The sequence below is a fragment of the Strigops habroptila genome, chromosome 4, assembly GCF_004027225.2.
Source record: "Strigops habroptila isolate Jane chromosome 4, bStrHab1.2.pri, whole genome shotgun sequence".
NCBI classification, from domain to species: domain Eukaryota; kingdom Metazoa; phylum Chordata; class Aves; order Psittaciformes; family Psittacidae; genus Strigops; species Strigops habroptila.
Window position 1 is genome coordinate 42,125,563 of NC_046358.1, and position 25,171 is coordinate 42,150,733.

The 25,171-nt window shown below is 34.2% G+C and overlaps 1 protein-coding gene across 6 annotated transcripts in view; it reads left to right on the plus strand.

The window, feature by feature from the left end:
* NOVA1 (NOVA alternative splicing regulator 1) overlaps positions 1–25,171 on the plus strand; it is a 153,537-nt gene that overhangs the window by 120,262 nt on the left and 8,104 nt on the right. For 4 of the 6 annotated variants that reach the window (XM_030482574.2, XM_030482576.1, XM_030482578.1 and 1 more), the window contains one exon: positions 630–701. The exons of the other annotated variants lie outside the window; for them this stretch is intronic. In XM_030482574.2, coding sequence (XP_030338434.1) covers positions 630–701 — 72 coding nt within the window. The remainder of the gene's footprint in view (positions 1–629; positions 702–25,171) is intronic. 6 annotated transcript variants of the gene reach the window in all.

Below are 25,171 nucleotides of genomic sequence, written 5' to 3' on the forward strand. Positions count from 1 at the left end.
TGTTGTGAAGGTGTTAGTTGCATGTTCATCCATCATGAGATTGATGTTTACATTTTTTCACCTGTTTCTTGATTGAAAATATTTTAGCAGTTAGTATATTCTAAAAACTCAGTAGCTTCGGTGTAATTCTTGAAAGATATGGAACACAGTTTGCTGGCTATAGTCCGTGCTATAGAATGGTGCGTTATAAGGTGCCAAAGTAAATGTTTCTAACTTCTTTCAGACATTGGCCCTCTTTGTTTGTAGACTGATAACTATTTCTAGTGCACTCATTGAACTTGCTGGAATTTTAGTTTACTATAGTCTTCATTTTCCCCAAGAGAAGGAGAGAGGAAAGAATTCCTCATGTGGTCAGCGTATTTTTGAGTATTTATATGAGTTCGCCATCTTGATTTCAAGTCATGAATTTGTTTTTACATGCATAAGCATGCATATTTACATGCATTATTTATCCAGTTGACTTTAAATTCCATTAAGTTCCAATGAGTAGGAGAAAGATTTTTGTCTTAGGCATTTTTTATTTATTTTAATTTTCTAGTTATGTTACTTTTGTTGTTTTATTTATTTTTTTAACTGTTCAGTCTAAGGCTTGTAAAGGTTGATTTGCTCCTGAACTGCTTTGTTCCCAGACATTGCCATCTTCCCCAACTACCACCAAGTCCTCTCCATCTGATCCCATGACCACCTCCAGAGCCAATCAGGTACAGTATCATCCTACCATCTACACCATACTTTTCACGGGTGACAGCTTGCAAACTGGAGAAAAAGATATGGTGGGTTAAGGATTTATTCGTTCATTCACATATATACACCCATAACCATAGATATCTAACTCTTGTTAGAAATTGGTAAATTGAATGGAAAACATTTTTCTTCTTTTGATTTGTTGTCTTTTTTAAATCTCTAATGAAAGCAAAATACCTTGTAAAATAGTTTTTTTTTTTTAATTTGATTCAGTTAATAAATAGCAAGGATTACACGCTGGTGTGTTTGTAGACAGAGTAACTCTTGGTATATGTATGTTTATGTATATATGCACACACGTATTTACTTCCTGGATCATTTAGAAATTATAATGGAATTATCCCAAAATCATGCTTAATTACCTTGATGTCAAGCTAGAAATGGCAGACAGATTTCTTTGTCTGTTTACTTTAAGAATTTTGACACATGTTTGTGGACAGTAGTATAGGGGCATTCTTTAAACAGTGTGTGTTAAAAAAAAAACCACCACCTGAAATGAAAATTTATTGATGAAGAATGAAGTAAAATTATCTCTAAAAACATACTAAACACATCTAAGTAAGTTGAATGTTTTATTTTTAAATGCATAAGCCATGCTTTTAGCAGTATTTTAATTACATTCATTATTTCTCTTTTAACTGGAAAAAAATAAAAAAAATATATCCAGTTCATTTTGTCCACAAATGATCATAGTGTGTATCTTTTTGCCTTCCTTATGAAATTTGTTAAAGTTACTTCATACCAAGCTTTTTAGAACTGATTTATGCTTTATAAATACCTTATTCATTTTTTTAATGTACCATTAATGTTCTTTGTGTTCAAATAATGTAAATATTCAGTATGTGCTAACAGTTTTTAAAACATAATCTGCTTATTTAAGTTAGCTGAATGCTTCTATCAATCTTGCACAAATTAGATCAAATACCAGAGAAGTTTTCTTCACAACAAGCTGATTTCCCCTGGAAGTTAACATTGTTATTAATTACTGATCCTCTGATACTTTGTGAACTGCTTAGAACTTGCTGGCTGTATGAACAAACAATTCGACATACAACAGAATGCAAGCATATTAGAGCAATATATCTTTGATCAACACGTGACTATCTGTTGAAAGGGACATCCATTACAGAAAGTAATGAAATTTAGAAATTGTACACATAGAGCTGTTACTAAGAAAAATATAAATTGCAGTATCCCTCGCTTCAATTTGAAAGCCTTCTTCATCAGCCTGCTTCCATTCCAGCAACAGTTATTTGGCTTCATCATCATTAAATGACAAAGATAAAATCTTTGCAAACAGCTAGGGATATTTTATGAACATTCTGCTCAGCCTTTATTCTCTCTCTCTTAATTTTAGTATTTTGTTTATTTTAATTAGAAGGTTTTGAAAATATTTACCACACAGATCTTTTTTAAAAGTATTCTTAATATTTTTCTTCTATGTTATCTTTCCCACTGTTTGTTTGGTTTTTTTTTGTTTTGTTTTTTAATTATGAGTGTACCCTGATGATCATTATTTGGAGAAAAAGGAAAAGGTGCTTTTATTTACAGGAAATACTATTTGATCATGCTGTTAAATTAGCATCAGAGAAGTACCTACTTTGCATCTGTTCTATGAATTTTAAATTATCAAAATTATAGTGTAGCATATACACTTCAAGTAACTTTTTAATAGCTAAAAATACTTATGTTTGTAGAAAGTTGTTTGGTGAGAATAATTCTACATATACTAAAATATAGAATATACACTAATACCAAAAATACTTCTTTTATTAGAAAGTTGTTCTGTGAGAATATTGGCAAGTGATATAGCCGAATATACAAAGTAAGGGAAATGTATGTTTTGTGTCCTGCTTCTATCACACATTACATCTTTTAATGCATTTTATTCATAACCTGTGCTCAATTCAGTTTTCATCCAAATAATCAAGATCTCTTTTGAACAGCATTAAATTTATATATATGAAGAAGAGTAGCAAGTTCCTTAAGTGACTTTTGGAACTGTTTTGATCATTAATCCTTGAAATTCCTATTGATTTATAATTATTTTATCCCTCCTAATATTTCCTAGTAGTTTCTAGCCTTTCCAACAGGAAGCACAAAGCATATGATAAGAGAATTAATGCCTTTTTGTTCATTCTAGTGATAAGTGACGTAGCTGGCAATTGTTCCCAGACTGTAGTACTGATTAGCATTCAGCACCGGTGTATCGACAAGTATCTGCACTGCGGCTGTCACACGAAAATAGGTTCCAACACAGTAATCTCAAACCTGTCACTAGTCAAGTACCCAATGGGAGAGTATTAGAGAACAACAACTAATGTTTGTTTTGATATATCACTATATAATCACTATTTTCTATAGAAAATAACCATTCAGGTATGGGTTTTCTGGCTAGATGTTATAATAGAATAACAGGAAAGAGCTTATTTAAGTGGATGGAAGTCAGGAAATTTAGTGTTAATGTGTAATAAATTCACAGCACATCCTGTTGCATGGATATAGTAGCATATCAGGCTTAAGATCATTCAGTTTTCTATAGTATTTTAGTTGTGACAAGATAATTTTTTATATTAAAGATTAATAAGGTAATTAAGCAAGATTTAAGCAATACTTAATGCTGGGTTGCTGTTGGAGTGAGAATTTACAACTGGCCTGGTGGACTCCTTGTAAGTCATTACAATTAGAGAATGGTCAAGTATGTGTGTTGATGAGCATACCTGATGTGATCCTTCCCACTGTACAAGCATGTCATGTCAGTTGTGTTCTGACAGAGCTTGCTTAGTGGGCAGAACAATTTCTAGGCTCACCTTTTACTGCAGGAGGAAAATAGCTCTGCAACAGAGGTTAGAGGAAGCTGGGCAGGAAATCTGGCTTGTATTATGTCTTCCTTTTAATGACGCACTTTGCCTCTGTTCACATGTGATCACAACTGCTTTGTATGGCAGTTTTGGCTTTTGGTGAATTGTTTTTTGAAAAATCCAGTATTCATGAAACTACTCATTTTATGATTCTCAAGAAGAGGATAGTCTCTAAGAAGTCTTATATAGTGGAAGAAAACAGTTCCTTCAGAACTGTCATATGTCATGTTATACTGAGTTGCCATGGATGCAACAGAAATCTCTGCATTGGAAGTGTTTTTTTCCTTAGTTCTTTGTTCCAGGAAGATATACGTCTGTCAGTGTTATTGTCATAAATATCTTGTTTATTTTTGCAGTAAAACTTCCTTGGACCTTTGTTCACATTAAAAATTCGTGCACTGCAAACTTCCTAAGGAAGAAGGAACCAAAGAAGCAATAGAATTAGGGACGTTTCAAATAACTCCCCCCCCCCCCCCCTTCTGTCTGCCTGTCACTGAAAAGAACTCAATCTCTCTGTACTTTTAGACTGAGAACTTCTATGTTAGCTCCTCATGAACTTTGTCAGCTTTGTTTATAACAGAACGCTGGCAGAGATATAGCTACAGTGGTGAAACTGTTCTGCTGATGCCCTTGGAGCTGGAAGAATGTAGCTTTACTTCTGTTTACCAGAAGGGGGAAATCAATTTTACTTTTCTACAGTAAACTTCAAGTGGGAATTTCATCTCCAAAGTGATGAATAACACCATAAACATCATATAAAACATGTTTGCTTTTCCTCTGTAGTACTTTGTAAACGTACAAGTGTTATTACTTAGTTTTAACAGTTCAGTGACATTAGGTAGACAAGTATTTCTATAATTAAACTGTTTACATATTTTCTTCTGTTTACAAGATTTTTTTTCTTTTTATCTGCCTGCATTACTGATGTTACTGTTATTTTAGAGGGAGAAACACGAGTGATATAAATCTAAGCTCTGTATTTCTCCTTTGTCTGTTTGACGTACACCTATAAATGCAGTTGCAAACCCTTGCATGTTTCCTCCTCCAGTCCTTCCCTTTTCCATGAGATTGATACCACTCCTGGCCTTTACTACTGGCTGTAGGAGAATGAAAGGCCAAAATGCACATTCCTACTTACAAGTGAGTCAGGAGAGTGATAGGTAGGAGGCCTTTCCCCTTCGTTTGTAATTTAGGTAGGCTTAAGCTCAGTAATGTAATAGGATTTATCATCACATTTGTGTGATTAACTTACTATATAAACCTTTTATTTTTACTATTTTAAATGCACTATTTTTTCCCATGACATTTGCATTTTTTACAGTTATACCTTCTATTTTGCTGCTTTGTTGCTGCACTTGAAACTCTTACGCTATCATTTAGTATACTGTAATATAAATTCTGTGGAGTGCAGATAGGTGTAGGATTTACCCATTCAGTCCTCAAGGTTTACAGTTTTTTGGAGCATATCTACGTCGTCTGGTCACTGTAAGATCTGTCATAAATAATACTTTTCTACCTTTTTACATGGTGGGACTGAGCCATTTTTCTTGGTACTGCCCGTACCCAACAGGTACAGCACAAGTGCGTGGCTGTTAAATTTTTGGTATTAGGAATTTGTGCTTTTGGCTTATATTATCTCTTTATTTTATGCAAAATCTATAGCTTGCAATGGGATATAATAGTGGACATACAACTAGGGACTGGGGGGTTTAATTGCTATCTCTAAACTGTAATGATTGTAAGGATTGGTGTCCCTCTTTCTGACTTGTCAGTCCTATCCCTGTTTGTAAAATGACTTGCAAAAGTATAATCTTGTCATTCCTGATAGAGAGGTAGAATCTGAAAATAGAGGCTCTCTGTAAAGCATACTGACAGCTTTTGAAGGGTTGATGAACTCATACCACTTATTCTTAATACATATGTTGCGGGAGTTGGAAGAAGAAATAGGAAAGAAATCTTTATTTTCTTCTTCTGTTACCATTAGGACATGGAATTTTAAAATATGTATAATAGTCAAATGATAAAGTTTTTATCAATAGATTAATCTTAAAGTACAAATAGTGAGTTTTAATGATGATCCCAGGATCCTAGATAGGCATCATAGGCCATCAAGATACATGTCTATTTGCCTTTGATAATTTGATGTGAGGGTTAAGATATTGTGTGTCTGATATTTTAACTGCAATATTAATCTAATTTTAATTCCCTAATTTTAATGTCATTTCTTACAGTGGTATTGAGCAAATCTGTTTTCTTTTTAGGTCTGTCACAGATTAACTGAGGCTGGGTCTATCACTTGATCTGTCCAAATCTCAGTACCATGTATTTAAAAGCAAAGTCAATATAAAGTTATTTAACATTCTGATAAAAGGTTCTGTAGAATTAAAAATCTTCTATTATTTCAATTTGTTTGTTCAAAATATTTGCCATGGGAGTTCTCTGTGAGATAACAATTTTACCTTTTTTCAACCTGTCAGATGGGTCGTTGATAAATACAACCATTTTATTTACACCCAGGAAGCGATATCCAAGTTCCATGCACAAAAGTTCTATGCTCTTTGAAAGAGACTTCATCTAATGGAAAATGTTTCATATGGACCTATCACTAAAGAATTTCATACACTGTATTTTAAAATTATAAATACACGAAGACCACAAATATAACATTGTTAATATGTTAAGCAAGTGCACTCTTTTAAATATGGCATCAAACCATTTCTTTATTCACAAGTAGATGCATGAGAAGGAAATCAGGTTTGATGTGGCAATGATATTCAGAACTATATAACTAAAAGACCTTATAATGATGTTTAGGGGAATAGAGTTGAAGAACTAGGCTCTGTATTTTGCTGACGTTTTCTGGAAGGTCCCCAAACTTACAATATTCTTTTGCCACCTACAGAAAAAATTTTAACATTATTTCTTAACATAGTGTCTTTTTAGTTACATTTCTGCAAGGACTTTCCTCTTCGGTTTTAATAGTTATTCAACTTCACTTTCAGAGTTCTTTTCTGTTTAGGTCTCCTATTGCTATCATGGACTTACCCAGTAATAATTTTGACTCCTCCCCACTGAACACTGTGCATTGTAACAAGGTTGAATAAAAGTGCCTATATTAGTTAGAAAAACACTTGTCTTTCTAGTGTGAGAAAACCTTTACATTTCAAATTTGTATATAATGTTATCGATTATAAATTCATATCTCTATAAAGTGAATTTTTTTGTTTCAATTTAATAAAAAGACAGAGTTCCTTTTTTGAGTACAAGTTGCCTATGGCACACTGTGGACAGCACATAATAATGTTTGAGATAGCCTATCTAGAAAGGACTAGGGAGAATTATTCCTCTGTGCAAGTAAGAGGACTCCAGTAGAGGTTCCAGTGCTCCAGAGGTAACCTTTCCTACTGCTTTTCAGCTGAAATGCTCCATTTCATGGCTAACCTCTAAGCAGAATTAACCTATACTCCATAGACTAACTGTAGACATTTTTTCCTGGTTCTTAGTTTAATACATTACTTTTATTTATTTCTCTTGTTCTTCGACTGCTTTTTCCTCAATATTTTGCAGTATCTCAGCTCAGCACTTTGCATTGTCTCCTTAAGCCATAATTTTTTAGATGCTATAAAGATCCTTAAATAACAATTTTTAAAGATCTTGCATACAAATTAGTTTTGGGGTTTTTTTACTCTTTCTTCTTGTCTGTTTCAATTTTTCCCCTTTGGACAACTGTGTAGGTAATTGTTTTCATATTCCTCTATACTGATTTATTTGTTTCCTTTCCTTTGTCTCCCACCACACACCAATTTTATTAAGGAATCGTAGAATGGTTTGGGTTGGAAGGGACCTTAAAGATCATCTAGTTCCAACCACTGTTTATTGTTCTTTTCTTAAATGTAAGGGAAATGTCAGAAGCATTCATGAGAGATGGGGAAAGATGTAGCTTCTGAATGTTACTGGCATAACATTCACTGGATATGAGGAGTGATCTGCCAGTTACAGTCCTGTAAGTAAAAATGTGATTCCATGTTAGTCTACCTTGTTTTGATTTTATGCTTTAAAAGAATTAGAATCAGTTAGCTTCCTATTTCATCCCCTCTTCAAAAGGATAGATTTTCTCAGTGTAATGGACATCATAACTGTTCCTTTTCTATTAAATCGGATAAATGTCTTAATTTCTCCTCATGTTTTGAATTCTACCTGGTTATTAGATCTTTTGTTGTTTACCCCCATAGATAGAATGTAAAAGTAAAGCTTGAAAAAAAAAATTAGAACAAGGGACAAAATTTATTTTCTTTCTTATAAGAGAACAGCTTTTAACAAGATATTATAAGGTCACTCCTGTTGTGCATTTATGAAGACTTAGGCTATCACCGGCTTTAATTCTTAGTTTAGTCATTATTTTCAGAACTTGTCAAAGGAAGTGAATAAGAGTAGAATCTTGGAAACATACTAAAGTGGTTTAGAAAATGTATACATTTTATTTTAGCGTGACTTTAATGAAGCCTGCTTTTGATCTCATTAATTTATTTTTAAATCAGTATCACTTCTGTGAACATTCTGAGATTTGGGAGACCAGTTATCATTGTATTTCCCTGTATGCTTATGATTTCTGTGGGGTTTATTCACCTTAAAATATTTTGGAGTGAACATGTAAAAAGAGAATGCTTTTTGGACTGAATGGATTTTTCCTTAGACTTGCATGGATGTCTTATTCAAGTTGTTTTAGAGTTAAAGAAAAATCTTGCACTGTAGTTGAAGATGATGTTCTTTCACTTAACGATATTTGTAGATATGATATGTAGGTTTTGGCATTTGTCCATGTCCTTGTACTAAGAAAAGGTCCTATCTGCATATGAAAAGGGATCATTAAACCCATAAAAGTTGGAGAATACACATTCTTCTATTTGTCAAAATATGGTAAAGGTCTTCAAATGTCGTGTGCAAAAGGATGTTTAATTTTTTCATTTTTTCTGTTCAAACTGTTTTAAACATACTTCTTTTATCAATACAAAATGAAAATAAGTAGCATGTTATAAAGTGCCAGATATTTCCATGTTCAAGTTCCATCCCATGTAAGCTAGAGTGAAAGTTGGCAGCATGTAACTCTGTGGTCTAACAAAGATTATCTTTGACTTCAAGTTCTTAATAATTAGGTTTGGTGACATATCGTTTCATTCAGAACTAGTGTTGGGAGAAAAAGCCGACCATGTTCTAAAAGTATACAGGCAAAGAGTCACTTACTGCAGTCTTTGCTGTTCGAACAAGCAGAAAACAGAATGTCAGAGCAATTTCCAGAATGCAGATCTGGATGACTGTTGCTTTTTTTCTGCTGTGTACTGTATCAGTTACATGAAGGTTAGACTCTTAAGTTTTCAACTATTCAGAATTTAATTTAGCAGCTCTTGGGGAGTTGAGAATTTATGTGACCAAGAGTATGAGAATGTGGTAAGAAATATTGAGGCTACAGAGCTTACTGTCACACCAGGACAGATCCTCTACAGCACAGACTATAAGGTAGAAAATGCAATACCATATTTTTCTCGCATGTCAAAGGTAAGTTGGGTGAGACGTGGTTAGGCCTAGCCCTAGAAGATCCTGCTTTGAGCATAAGTTAGTTAATATTTTCTTTGGGCCATCTGAAACATTATCACTTCCACAAGCTGTTTGTAGGAATAGTGCAGCAGTGTACTGCACTGTTCTGCAGGCTGTATGCTAGATGCACCGTCTGTCTTTTGCATGCTTTGAGAATTCATCAGATGGTAGGTCATACATGAATGTGAAACAAACCCACCAATTAAAGTGAGGGTTTGCCTCATTTGAGTGAAAAAGGAGTGTTCTTTGTATACAAGTCATAGAAAGAAACAGATTGACTTATTGCACTATAGAGATAAGAGGTGGGAGGTTTTTGCTCTTCCAAAGACAAGGTGCATCATCTGTTGAGATCTTGTGACCGTAGCATAGCATCACAGACTTAAGATAGTCAGTCAATACTTGCACTCTGCAGTCAAAACAATATGTAACTGCATCTTACTCAGAAGCAGTATTTTACCCTGGTTTTGTGCCTGTAGTTATTTTCACACTCTTTCGTTTTGGGTTTGGTGGTTTGAGTTTGGTTTTTTGAGGTTTTTTTCCCCCTTCTGAAAATAAATTACAGTTATTCAGAGGCATGGTTTGGAAATAGTCGATCAGTGGGAGGATCCTGACCATTGACTCTGATAAGCATCCTTAGAAATGCCCAGGGGTTGAGTCCACTGGTCTGTTATCTTTCTGGACTCTTATTCCACAATGATAAACTTGTATATGACAAATTATTCATTCAGTTGAACTTGGCACCTGTGATTTCGATGGGGTTAGAAAAGTATGTTTTTAGATTTCTGTTTCTTTAAAGCTTCTGAAAGCCTGCAGTTTGGCAGTTCTACTGCAGTGTAAATTCTTCTTTCATGTTTCTAGTAACTTAATAAATGATCTCCATGCTTCTCAGCATTTTATGGTTATTTTTATTATTCACTTAACCAAAACAAAAATGCAGTAAGAATATTTTGATCCACTTTATTCTCTTAATAGTAATTGAAATAGTTGTGATAATAAATTAACATCTGCCCCCTACCCATGAGATGCTGAAATGCAGTCTCCATGTCAGATCTTTTGAAGTGTTACTGCTTTATGGAATAAAACTGTTCAGGAAACAGATTAAGCTGTGATTAATTATGGTTTTTAGCAAAGAGAACTGAAGCAAAATACAATTCCATCAGATCATCTGCAGACCAGTGCTCATATATAATTAAAGTGATGAGGAAAAAAAGAAATAAAGTCAAAACATAAGCAGATCTTTGCAGAATATTTATTGATCATAATATATTTAAAATTTTTAGTAAAATTAATATGTAAATATTGTCTAGAACCAATATTATCACATTCACTTTTAGAAACAGAAGGAAATAGCATAGCTGTTTGTTAAAGACATTTCACAGGTTAAATTTCACCTGTATTTGAGCATTTAAGAGTTTTTAATATAAATTCCTGCTGTAATTATGTCAAAAGTAATTAGGTAATTAATGCTACACTTTAACATTTACAGTAAAGACTGATTGCTGTACACAATGAGTATGTATACACTGAGTGTTGTCTTTACTGCATGCAATTTCTAAAAAATTTTAAGTTATGCCTACTTTACATTAACAGAAACACGTGAATGAGGATAATAAAAGGAGGAGATTACAACTTTGATGGGATGAAAGTTATGTTTGAAATCTGAATTTAAGAATTAGTTTAGATATTTCTTGTATGGCTTATTAGAAAAATATTTTTTGATATAAAGATACTTTGCTACTAGTATGATAATGACAAGCAATTAACTGAATATATGCAAGAAAGCTGGAGAGGGATTTTTTACAAGGGCATGTAGTAACAGGACGAGGGGGGTGGCTTTAAGCTGAAAAAGGGTAGATTTAGATTAGATTACTGAGAAATTCTTCGCTGTGAGGGTGGTGAGGCACCGGAACAAGAAGCCCAGAGAAGTTGTGGATGCTCCATCTCTGGAAGTGTTCAAGGCCAGGTTGATTTGAGCAACCTGGTCTAGTGGAAGGTGTCCCCGCCTATGGCAGGGCGTTTGAATTACATGACCTTTAAGGTCCCTTCCAACCCTAACTATTCTATGATTCTATATCTGGTGAAATACAAAATGTTTATTATACTACTAATTGTCCTATTTATGCTCTAATACAGAAGGCACTTATTTTGATGATAAGAAAAACAAATCAATAAAATTGAAAGAGTATAAACTTGTCAATTTGAATGTCAGAGTGCTCAATAAAGTTAGTGTTTCGTAACATCACCATGAGCATTTTGTCATTTCAAAATTAATTAAATATTATTTTTATTTCAAGTAGAACTTATTTTCACTGTTGAATTAGTAAAATAAAACTCCTTGTTAGCAATAATATCACATAGTAATACTAATAAAAAACTATAATTCAGATTGTGTGCGATTTTATGTAAACTTTCTGAGATTATAATTTATAATGCATTTATTGAGCTCTGTCTGAAAAGAGGTTCACAGTGAACATTTGTTAAATAATAAAAAGGGACAAATGTATGATGAAATCAAAACTGGTTAGTAAACTTGTTAATTTCCTCACCTTTATGGCATATACATTGGTTTATTTCATTTTTTCCTTTTTATTTTTGTATTTGCTAGTATCTTTTCTCTCAAAATAAAAATAAATTGTAGTCTGTGAAAGCTGAAAAGTATGCGTATAATGTGCACAGGAGTTGAGATCAGGGCAAGACTTATATGCAAATTTGATTTCGGTGTATCTTTAAAAGGAGAGATTTAAATCTAACTTACGAGAATGCTGACTCCAAATTTACTCTTGGAAAGGTATTTTTCCAAGTTAATGCAAACAGAGAATTACATATATGTAATACAGATATAAAAACATGTGATGTACATGTGTAAATACATCCATATAAAACATACGTGCACCACAGCTTCAGTTTCCATAAGGAGTCATTTTTTTTCCATGTGTACATTTATATCAGCTGATTATCTAGCCAAAATTATTAATATATGCAAGTTATCTATATTCAAATATTGCCTGTGTCTACTTTTGTAAGGCTTAATTAAATGTTGAAAGTTGCTACTTAGTTGCTACTTACTTTTCTATAGTTTTCTTTAATGAAATTTGGCTCCATAGACTCCCATTGTATGAGAAATATAACCAGAGTACTGGTGTTCGGAGACAATATGGTTTGCAAATGTGTAGGTTAATGATAAATATATGCACTTTTCTCCACTGAGCCAAATTTAGTATCCTGGTAAATCTAGGATCTTCACATTTAAGAAAGAACATGCAATTGTACCTTCAGTCATCTCTTGTAATTATTACTTTTTTTGATAAGCTATGTTGACTTTCATAACTAGCCCATTTCATTTTGTTTGTTTACTGAAATAATTGCTAATCTGTGTCATTGCCTCCACTTAGTCCAGTGTTCTTTCTCTCTTCCAGCAGTAGTTGCTATTCCGTTGTGGCTATCTTGATTAAAAATGTATAACTACAAGTTTACAAAAGGGTAAACCAGAAAACAGATATACATATAAATTAAACATACACATAGAAATTGACTTGGGTGAATGTTAAGTTCTGAGCCAGCCACTTAAGTGTAGTTACTTATAGTTAATTGTAGTTACTGATATATGTCCTGAGACCAGCATTTTGGTGTTACCTTTTCTGGTTTCTGATCCTTGTCTGAGATGTAGTGTCAGACTTTGAGAGGAATTGGCTTGTAAGAAGACTCTATTAGCATTAGAGAGCTATGGAGTCCTGTAGTAGTGCTTACTAATTTTGAAGACATCCACCCATTAGTGAAACTACGTCCTTTTTCTAATAAAAGTTTCTGGTAATTACTAGGTTTTAAGACCTAGAGAGATATGGTTATTTAAGTGTTTAACTGGCCTTCCTTTCTCACTTGAAAACAATTCTCAAATGACACCCATGAGAGATCCTCCGCTCAAATGTCATTGCATAGTTCTTGCTATACAAAATTTTTCAATAGTTAAGCAGCAGTCAATGCAGAGGATCAAGCCTCTGCTACTGATTGTCTTTTGCAAAGCCAGGGGTGCAAAGTAGCCATAGCCCTTGATACCATTAATCTAGATATGTATCTGGTCTATCAAGATGAACTTTTTCGTAAGCCAAATTTCATTCCGTTTTTCACCATTCCTACAGTGAAAAACACTGAAGCTATACAGAACAATCTGTAGGTCAGAACATGAATAAATCTGCCCTTGTTTTCACTGAGGTGAGATATTAATGAGGTTACCACAAGGATTTTAATTCATGTATGTCTCCTTTTTTTGCTGAGAAGAATGGAGAACAGAATAATTAACCCAGGATATTAATTACAAATAATGTAGAAGGGGATGTTAGGGTTTATTACTATTTTAATTATGGCCATGAAAACTCAAAGGTGTTCATTTAGAAACAGTACATTCATCTTCTATCATCTTTATTTGTTGCAGTTTGCCATTTTCATTACAGTTATAAATGTAGCAAGTAATTTATCATTCCACCATGCTTACTTTATGCATATTAGGTGATGATATAAGCTTTATACTTCATTTTACCTTACGATTTTGTGATCTGCAAGTAAAGAGCATGTGCGTAACTGGTGCCAGGTTAGGGCAAGATACACCATTAAAAATGCCCTATCTGTCAATTCTTATCTCTATATGTGTAGTTAAATATAGACATGATGGGCTTAGGGAGAAGGCGTGGCTCCATTCAAAACATGGCATTTGTTTTTCCTAATTGTTCTTAGAGGGTTTTTTGGAATTAGCTGAATTGTGAACAAACAACTTAAAGAGGCACTGCTGAATAACTAGTGCACTACTGCACTCTCTGAGCTGGAGCTATTGGTTAGGTACTAAACGCAATAGGACTGTTTCTCCTTAAAAGTAATCGAGTACTATGAAGTCACATATAGAAGTATATATGTATAGTATAGAAGTGTGTGTGTGTAGAAATATATATATATATATAAGAAGTGTGTGTGTGTATGTGTATATATAGTAGTGATATATTGAGGTGGTTTGGGATTTACTTCATGTGTTTACATTTCTCTATGCTTTTGCATCAAGTCTTATGTCAATGGGAATTGTAAAAAGGACTTTGCTTTTCTTGTATTCTTTTCTTTTTTTTTTTTCCAAGTTATGTGCCTAGCTAGATTTTCGTGTTTAAAATCTTACTCGTTTTAAAAACTTGCTCTACCATCTTATTACTTATTTATATCTGAAGGAAAACTGCTATTTACTAAATCTTATAGAACTCATGAGGAAGTTGTATTTGTATTGCTCCTAGGAAAATATTTTGTCTTCACGGTTTAGTGCCTAGACCTGATAAGGTACCTTCCACTCTTCTTTTTCATGTTAGAATAGTTTACATAATGGACTTTGAGGAGTTTTTATGCAGAGTAATTATATTCCTGATCAGCAATTCAAAAATTCTTTGTTACAAGATTATTAAGGAGACATTCAAGAAAAAGGACATGGGCATGCAGCCCTAATTCGAAACTGGCAATGAATCATCACTAGGAGTTTCTTAAATGAGTGCTTGATAAGATTGAGGTGGATCAGTGATAAAAAACTCTTGGGGTTTGGTATTTTAACAGCATTGACTGGCTGAATGTTTACCTTTGCCACGTGCTTTTCCAGCGCTGGTGGTGTGGTGTTTTGCAGCTGGAGTGCATTCACTTGTGTCTCTGGTCCGTTTCCTACTAATTGTCCTCCATCCATCCCATCTTGGGCTGTATTTTTTGTCAGAGACTGTCTTCTCAGTTTACAGGATTTCATTTCACAACTTTTATCACTTACAATCAAAATAGCCTTCTTTAGTAATTTCCTCCAAGGGTCATCTTCTCTCTCGAAATTACTGTGATCAGTTAAAAGTTGAATTGATGGAACTTTTAAGTCCTCCCGAAAAATAATCATGATGTGTAGGATTTTTTAATTGCTCTTAGAGAAACAATGGCTGAATGGCCATATACTTATATATATACTTACACCTACTGCTTAATCTTAGGAATAATATTCTATCCCTATATGTAAAAAGTCCAAGCAAGGATCAGGAGAAACTACTGGTGCATGGTTCTAAAATATTTTAGTAGCTGTGAGGAACTGAAGCAATTAAAAACTAAATGTTTGCTGTCAGCTATCAGTCAAAAACGAAGTGTGTTTAGCAGAATTTATCACCATATCTGTCACAGAAAATTACTAAAAAATTTCTGTATTTCTACATGACAAGTGCTAGTAAATGTTGAAGGGTGATCTATATTTCTGTATTTCTGAAATACAAATTTGATGTTTTGATATTAATTTACATACCCTTCTGATCTTTACTGTATTGTTTCTATACTGTCTTTTATATTCTTGGGGTCTGCCTCATTTCTTAGTTCAGAATAACAAGATGTTTCAGGTTTTAGGTAAAAGCTAGTTGCACTTTCTTTCACCTCCTTCTTTCAATCTATCTCCACTATTTTTTCAGTTCAACAGCTTCTCACTTGAGGCTTCAAATTTTATTTTTCTTTCTTTTCAGTTTTCAAATTACCAGAATAGATAGTGGTAGCAAAATTGGTGGATAATTGTGAACATAGAAATATTGAAATATTGAAATTGTCAGTGTATTTTAAGAAGGGGACTAATAACTGTCATATTTTGAGAACACTTTACCCTCTTTGGAAATCACAAACCTGTTGATAGGAGTAACCATAAAGTTCCTATTGCTGATCATCAAACTCTTTCTCTTTTGACCTACCACAAAAAAGATCTCAAGTTTTGAGCAAGAGGGGAAGTGACTTTTCTTAATGGTCTTTGGAAATCCTTTTTTTCCATACCACATAATTTAAATGGTTCTGCTGAATAACCTTATTTCTACAGCTTTGAAAAGAGAGGTCTCCTGAAGATGGCATAGAGAACTTAGGTTTTGGTTTTTTTTTTCTTTTTCTGAATTGCCAAATAAATGTGCTACATACATTGTAGAAATCAACTGTGTCCAAGATAATCTGAAAACTAATTAGAATAGATGAATTTTAAAATGTAGTTTTCAGAGATTGATTATGGGCATTTTTACCTGGAATGCTAAAATGTGATTTTGATTTTAAATTTGAATCCTAAATTAATTTTGATGAAGTTTAGTATGCTGTTAAATAATTAAAATTAAACAGTTAAAATAATGCTGTCATCTGACCAGCAATATCAGAGAATGAATATCTCAATGTATTTCTAATTTCATGTTTTAAGCTTTCCATGTTTTCAAGTTCTATTTAGCTTCAATGAAAAGTGTTGTTGACACAGTAATGGCAAGTCTCTGCATATTTCTATTGGCTATCCTTTCCTCTAAATTTAATTAAAGGACATAACTACACCATGTAATTTTCTGAATTGGTTTTAGAAGCACATCGTTGTGTATTTTAGCCAAATGTATCATTTTATACTGAAAATTGGGAACTGTTGAGTAGCCTTGATGTTCTGTAATGTTAACATTGCATATTATTCTTTAAAATTTCTACTCTAGTCAAAGGCATGTTTAACAACACTCCTAGGCTTCTCTTGGACTTGCAGGTCCACAGCCGTTATAAAAAAATTGGAAGCCTCAGTCTCCTGGAACCCATGGAAAATAGGTTCCTAAGTGTCAGTGCTTATAGGCCATCCAAGATTTGTTATTACCATCTTATCAGATCTGTGTGTTTCAGCCACAGGATTTCTCCCACTAATTGCTTTCATCAAGTACAAGATTTCTAGTAAAAATATATCATTCAGAAGAAGTTTATGGCTGATCTGCTACTGGCGAGAACCTATGAAGATAATAGATGCAGCCTTTTAAGGATTCTCTTGAGAAGGCTAGAAGTCCTGCACCTGGGTCGGGGCAATCCCAAGCACAGATACAGGCTGGACAGGGACTGGATTGAGAGGACCCCTGAGGAGAAGGATCTGGGGATGTTGGTTGACAAGAAGCTCAACATGACTTGGCAATGTAGACTTGCAGCATAGAAAGCTAACCATATGCTGGGCTGCATCGAAAGGAGAATGGCCAGCAGTTCAAGGGAGGTGATTCTCCCCCTTTATTCTGCTCTCATGAGACCCCACCTGTAGTACTACATTCAGCTATGGAGCCCCAACACAAGAGGGATGTGGGCCTTTGGAGCAAGTCCAAAGGAGGGCCACTAAGGTGGTCAGAGGGCTGGAGCACCTACTTTGTAAGGACACGTGGAGATAGTTGGGCTTGTTCAGCCTAAAGAAGAGTCGTCTCTTGGGAGACCTTATAGCAGCCCTCCAATACCTAAAGGGGGACTACAAGAAATCTGGTGAGGGACTTTGTACAAGAGCATGTGCTGATAGGACAAAGGGGTACTGGTATTAAACTGAAAAATGGTAAATTTAGATTAGATATAAGGAAGAAGTACTTTGCTGTGAGGATGATGAGGTACTGGAACAGGTTGCCCAGTGAACCTGTGGCTGCCCCATCCCTGGCAGTGTTCAAGACCAGGCTGGATGGGGCTTTGAGCAGCCTGATCTAGTGGAAGGTGTCCCTGCCCATGGCAGGGGGGTTGGAACTAGATGATCTTTAAGGTCCTTCCAACCCAAACTATTCTGCGATTGCATGAAGTGTCCTAGTTGTTTATGTACTTTCCTTCTTTTGTCTGAAGATTTTTCAGGAAAGCAACCAGTACAATGCTTCTTTGGACAATGAGCTGATATGGATGAGGAGCCAAGGTAATAATAGTTTTTGTGACTGGGAAAGCATAAAAAGGGGATTCACTAACTTTGCCCCAGTCGGTGTCAGAAAGATCCAGTCACTTTGGAATCTGGAGTGGGTTTTATGAGTTTATGAGTTAGATTCTGTCCAATGGAAAACAGGGGGATTTTTTCTTGATGGCATCAAGAAAGTATTTTGTATATTATCTACTTTTTTTTTTTTTTTGGTAGATTATTTTGTATAGAGAAGTGGTTTTTTCTGCAATTCCAATAATGAATTTACATTATATGGTGTCTTCCAGACAGAAGCATCCCAAATTACTATACTCAGTAATACTGTAAATACTCATGCTTTTGTGAAACCCATTCTTGATGCTGTGGAATGTTGGCAGGTGTTCATAGAACACCATGCAACAAATTAGATGAGGAAAAGAAAACAGGGTGATTTTTGATAGGAGGGGGAACTATTGTGAATTTAGCTAGAGAATAGGCTTAACATTCTACTGTCACTGAAAGCGTCATTCAGACTTTACTGGCCAGAGCAGTTAGTATTCTCACTTTCTGAAACATCTTAATAGATGTTTCATGTGAACAATGGCAGAGTCAATATAGATGTCTAATTTTTTATGTGTACTACATACTCTACAATTGAGTGTAAGTCTGTGATTTTTTGCTCTTGTATAATGCAGTATGTAATCAGCTCATTTTTTCTTTTTTTAATTATAAAAGTGAAAAGTATAAATGAAGCTACTCAAAATACATTACACTTCTCTGCAAATGTAATTTGAAACTCCTGAAACATTAATGCATCAAATACGGGATGTTGGTTTTATGCTACACAGAAAAAATTAGAAAAGTTAAGTTTCTTCTCTATGTTATTAAAAGTGTGTATTGGAGAGTTCATGGAGAATTTGCTTGCTTCCATTCCCACACTTTTGAATGATGTTTTCATGAGGGATACTCGTGAAACTACTCATAGACTTTTCTGTGTGCATGCATGTGTAAATTTTTAATAATACTTTGTTCAGAACTAGATAATCTCAAAATCAACCACCTGAATAACATAATTCTAATGATTTTATCACAACTTGCATGTGCACATATTTAGTAAAAGCTGCTTTTGAGAGAAGCAGCATTTCTATTTATGAGTTAGAGCCTACACACTTACTGGTAATAGAATGGCAACTAAAGCAGAGACCAGAAAATTTTTTTGTTTGCTTGTTTAAACATGATTTGCTAATTCCTTGCTGTGAGAAATTTGCATTCCAAATTACATCTTTAGTTAAAAGCATGAAAGAAAATCTTAATTTTCGTACTTTTAAGTAGGCAGAAGCATAATTAGGTAGTAACTAAAAGAAGTGGGAGGTACTTTTTTTCAGTCCCCTGAAGAGTCAAGGTTTAATATAAAATAGTAATTGAAAAATGGTCTAAATTTAAGCCAAAGCAGCAATCTCTGCAAAAAGAAAAACAACCTTTACACATTCTTTCCTCTAGTAAATCTTTCTTCAGCTTGGTTCCAAGGTGCTAAGCCTTGTAATTTTAGATGTAAATTATTACCAAACATTTAAGCTGAAGTTAGGTTTCTGTTGCATGATAGTTTTTAGGACTAAAATGAAATAATGCTCTTTAGAAATGCAGCTTCAGCTGAGAGGAGGTGTGAGAACTGGAACAAAATGAACACTTCTAATAAACATTAGAGTGGGAAGTGGCCCAAACTCTTGCTGCAATATACTGGCAGATACAAATAAATACTTCATAATATCTTTCTGCACTGTCAATTTATTATATTTGTAATAAGCTAGAATGATTTTAACTTGAGAAAGACATCTTACTTGCAGTATTATTTGTTCAAGGGATTAGTTTAACTTTCACTTGAAAGAAGCAGTTGTTATGAGGGCAGAAATACCACAGAGAAACAACATAGAGAAATAGCAAAATGACATCTTGCAATAATTGTGGGTAAAATATATGAAGGAAATTCTACAAATATGTGCACTGCTTGTGATGAGAAGAAAATCTCAGGACCACAAATGCGACTAGAAAAATTGTGCATTATGTTGAGGAACAAAGTAGCAGCTCGTCTCTTACTATGATCCAATTGCACTGGTTTGCAGAATATTTCAGTTCCAGATATCCTTTTATAGAAAGAGAGAAACTGAATTGGAATGGCATTTACAGAATTTAAACATTATCAGGAAAGATGAAGACTAATTTATGATGTAAGTTTATTTACATTGTGCTCTACAAATAACTGCTCTTTTTATGGATATTTGTGTGTTTTTTAATCTGAATATCAAACAGTCCATTATAAAGATGTCTCTATCCTTTCTAAGTGTTTTCTCTAAAAAGAAAATGTATAGTCTTTGACTGAGCAACCAGGAATTTGTTCAGTGCATGGCCCCTCTGGAAGAGTAGGTTCATATTTCAACATACATGCATATGGAACCCAATCCAGAGCTATTCAAATTACTCAGAAAAATTCCACTGAATTTCTTGAGGGTATGTATGTGCAATCAGTAGGGATTTGCTCTGTAAGCCTACTGTCAGAGGCTAAGCCCGAGTTTGACGTGAACAAACACGTGGCCAGATCAGCCTGGTATTTCTGCCTGCTGTACGCATAGGACAACTCATGACCTTTTGGTATCTTGTTCTGCCTTGAACTTGTGGTTTGCATTGGGTGTTTAGCCAGGGACTTTCCAAGAATTGCCTGATAAAATGGAGCATAGCTGTAAATTCTAAATGTATGCAGTCATCATCTTGACACTAACGTACTTACTTGTCTTCCTGCTTGATTCCACTAGACTTCTATCACATCTTTTGTTGATCCAGATTTTTCTCCCAGATTTTCATCACACTGCCACTTCAGTTTAAGGGTGGATGGCACAAGACTATTCACAAACAATACAAGCTTACTGTAGCAGTGTTTTTAGCCTGCCACATAGGGAAATACTAGATGGCTCTCACTCTTCATTGGTTGCTCTCTATAGGAACTTGTGGTTTTGAAATACGCTCTCATCAACTCCAACCCTATAGTAAAATGAGCAGCTAAAATAGCATAGAATTTTCATAGGTATAGAATCCAGAGCCCAGATAGAGCTTTAAGGAGTTTAAAGTAATTTATGAGCAATGAAGATGGAAAAAGAGGTAAAATGGAAGATAGTAATTTAAATACAGTTTTAAGGAAATAGTGGTTTGCTTTTGGGAGACTAAAATGTAGAGTTGTGCTAGATCAGGTACAATTACATTAGATGGAACCTTTTTTGTAAAGATGTTTATTAAGATAAAGCAACATTACAAAAGTAGTTGAAACATTTAATAGAAGAAAAAAAGGACTATTGCAGAAGATTCATGGCATAAATTACAGTTAACCATGAGAAAATATGAGGAAAAAGTAAAGCTGAATAACAGGTAAAAAACCACCTTGGTTCATTGTCTGTGCAGTCTTTGGAAACAATTCTGTGAGGTGGAATAAGCAGAGGGTGATGCAATGAAATGCTTCTATTGTCAAATTGTTGTGTTTGTTTTTTCCAGTGATGCTGTTTTGTGTAATCAGAATTTTTCTTTTCTGGTGTAATTTAGTGCAGGCATATATCACACCACCATGTGGAGTTTTAAACTTAAAGCCGTGAGGTTTTGCCTCCTTACGTGTGGTTACTCTAATTGGCATAACAGTTGCATCAAGTACTAATTCTTGCTGTCCAGCCAGTCAGCATGCATTTCATCATCCCACTAAGTTTGCCAGGTAAATACTTTGTATCAGCTGGGTGGCACATAAAGTGTTAGTTTGTGATTGCCATGCCCCCACTTCCTAAGACTGTGAGAAGTGAAAATGTAACCAAAGCACATGTCATCAGAAAGGAGGGCAAGGAAATAACGTAATAGCAAAGTGAAGGGGTTCAGAACCTTACTATAGGTAGTTGGAGGTGTTTACATGAAAGGAGTGCAAATGAGGACTGGGGAGACAGGAAATGAAGTGTCAGTGTTTGGTCATTGTTCTGCTTCCCATGAAGATCCTTTGCGTGTGGTGGTGTACACTCGTAGCTGCTCAGTGCAGATTATCTCATTGCTGCATAAGGGAGGGGATGAGAAGTGGTATAACATAATCACTGAACATCTGGCATTCCACAGTAGATGCTGTATTAGTAGATTCAGAGTCCTGAATACAACTCTCAGAACTGAGCCAGGACTTGCAGTTTGGTAAATCAGAGGACTTTTAGGTGATAATGATGAGTGCAGCATAGGGTTATGCAAGTGGGTTGTCAGTAAATGGAAAAGAATTAGGGAATTAGCTGAGTTTAGGAGTCTAGGACTTTGCAGCATTCAAGGGTGGATATGAGCCACTAATGCTAAGTTAAAGCAATTTGAATTGTGTCCTCTGTAATGTAAGGGCTGAGATCCCACACGTACCAGGCAACCTTCTCCGAAGTGCAGAGTTTCACCAAATCTCTGCTGACTTCACTGAGAACTGAGGGCAACAAACTGCTTTCCAGTTTGAGTCCTTCTTAAGCACCACAGCTTCTTGGACTGTTGCACCTTTGTCAAGGCTTTTGAAGATGGCATAATGTATTAGTGAAAACATATGCAGTGGAATTACTTTGTTTCTTTTATTTTTGTTACAGCTTGATTCCTTTTCAGGGGAGAAGTATTAAACTTGCTGAGCCTGATTTTGAACTTGGTAATGGTAATGCAAATAGGATGAGAGTAATGCCTGTAGAAGTAATTAATTTGCTTTGTGAGTAAGCAAATGTCGTAATTGCAGTCCTTAATTTTTATAAAATCTATTTAGCATGAAATAAAAGTCGAGTTCCTTCCATTTTTTTTCTTCCTATAGCACTTGAAAAAGATTAAATTGCACATGTATTTTAAGCTTATGTTCATAATTGCTTTAGATACTCTCTTTTTTGCAGCACAAATTTCAGTATAGCCAGGAGCATACACACAAACTGGGAAACCTAGCCTTCCTGAATAGTCTCAAAGATACCTTTACTGCATAGCTCAGAGCACTTATTTTGGGTAGTAGTTAGGTTTCTCCCATCTGCATTTCTTATCTGTGAAAGAGAAGTAAGAGCACAGTCCCATTTCCCTGTCAGACATAAAGTACTTAAAATGGTGGTTGTACGGATAACAAAACCAGATATTCTTTGATTTCAATTTCTGTTTGTATAACCAGAGTCGAGACTAAGTATTTTGTTGTATCATTTTATAACTTGTAACTTAGTGACCTTACAGATTTTAGGCTTCAACAAAACAACAACAAAAAGGTATTATTTCAGTTGTACTGGCACCTAGAGTTCTGTGGCCTAATATGTTCGCTACTGTATTAGTATACAACACAATCAATGTTTGCTGTAAAGAGTTGACATTCCAATATATAAACCAGGGAAAACTGAGTGAATGCAAGAAACAGGTAGAGAATTACAAATTGGTAGTAAAATTAATATGACCTAAATGAAAAAAGAAAAAAGAAAAAAAAAAATCCTAAAAGTTTTGCTTTTTAAAGTAATTATCTCTTTTTTAAAATAACATTTTCAATCAGTTGTCACCAAAAAAAAAAGGAATGTTACAACTGAATTTCTCAAAATAATGCAAATGTTGCCATTCATTTCAGGAAGAGCAGAATTTTACTTATGTTTAAAGCAAAATGCATACAGATGTATTTATGTTCTGTTAAAACTGAATTTTAATTGGAATATGTTTTCTGTCACATCCTAGTATAAAGTAGATTGTGCATATTGCCTATTTTTTAATACATGTATATTTTTAAAATATGTCTTATATGTTAATAGGTGAAATATTAACCATGGCAGGGGTTGTATTTGAAAGAATGTTAGTGGCATATTCCTATACTAAGACAATTTAAGAGTTCTCAGTTAAAACACACAATATCTGATGTTTCTAAAACAGATATTTAGAAAAGGGTATTTGTCTTTATCTCAGGAGCAGACAAACATATATTAATCCAGCAAATCCAAGATTTATTTTCCAAAATGCATTTCTATATTGTTTGTATGGCTAACTACAAAAACATGTCTGAACAAGGTGTGAGTGGATGGGTATGGAGGAGGAGAGTATTCTTTATCTTTCCTCTGATTAGATAATTTTGTTGAACAACTAGAGCTGTTAGTGGTGAACCAAATGAACTTTTGTGATGTCTAGTGGAAAAAGTAGTAGTTTCTTATTGAGAAAATTTTTCTTGCATACCAAACATTTTCTTCTTAATTTTCCAGCTAAATTAAACCACTACTTTATCTTCCTACACCATTAGAGTAATTCTAGCCATATTACAGTACCAGCATGCTACAATGCTGCCCTAAAATTAAATATTATAGTTACTTCTGCAATCACATGTATGGTTATGAGAGTATATTTTCATACCTTCTTAGGTTCTTCTCTTAAACTCAAATTTAAGTGTTTATGCCTAACTTCATCAAAACTGTGCATGTTGGTTATGAAACCAAGCAGGATCTGGCAAACCACAGTTACCAAAATCTCCACGGGAAGCTGTTAGTAGTATGTCTTTGACTCAATGGAGCCCAGTAAATGTTTTCAATGGTATGTGGCACAAAACCATAATCCTGAAAGCTGTGCCATGCAGTAAGAGATTGGCAGTTTTATTGAGTTTTCCTGAGTGACTCTGTTTTTATACAACTTTGCATTTTTGGAATGTTACTTAAAAAACAAAACAAACAAAAAAGATAATAGCACCACACACAAAAGACACCCCCTCCCCCCCCCCCAAAAAAAGCAACCTTAAATAAATGTATTAAACAGATACCTGAAAATTCCCTATATTTAGCAAGTAGTTAATACATTTTGTAACTAGATCCCAAATACCAAATCAAATGTAAAAGTGCTTTCCTTCTTTTTCTGATTGGAAAACTAAAAATCACCACCTAAAAATCACCAAATAGTTTGAACTGCATTTTAAAATTACTATAAGGTGTCCTGACTTAAAAATGAGTGTGTCTATAAACATATATAAAAAACATTTCAATGTGTGTGTATATACACAAATAATGTATGTAAGTATATACACATGTTGAGATGTTTGTGTTTTTATAGGATTATTATAGGATTACATGGGTGGGCTAAATGCTTTTTCAATACCATACTTCTATGTTACTCTTAGAATAAAGGTAACATAGAAGTATGTTACCTTTAGAGTAAGTCAGCACCTAATATTTTTTTTCATGTATTCCATAGAACATCTTTTGTTTTGATGTCAATGAATGTGAAATTCTTAAGGAATTAAAAATACTATATATGCTATAAAACAATTCATTGAATATACAATATGTTGTGTTACAGTTTTTAT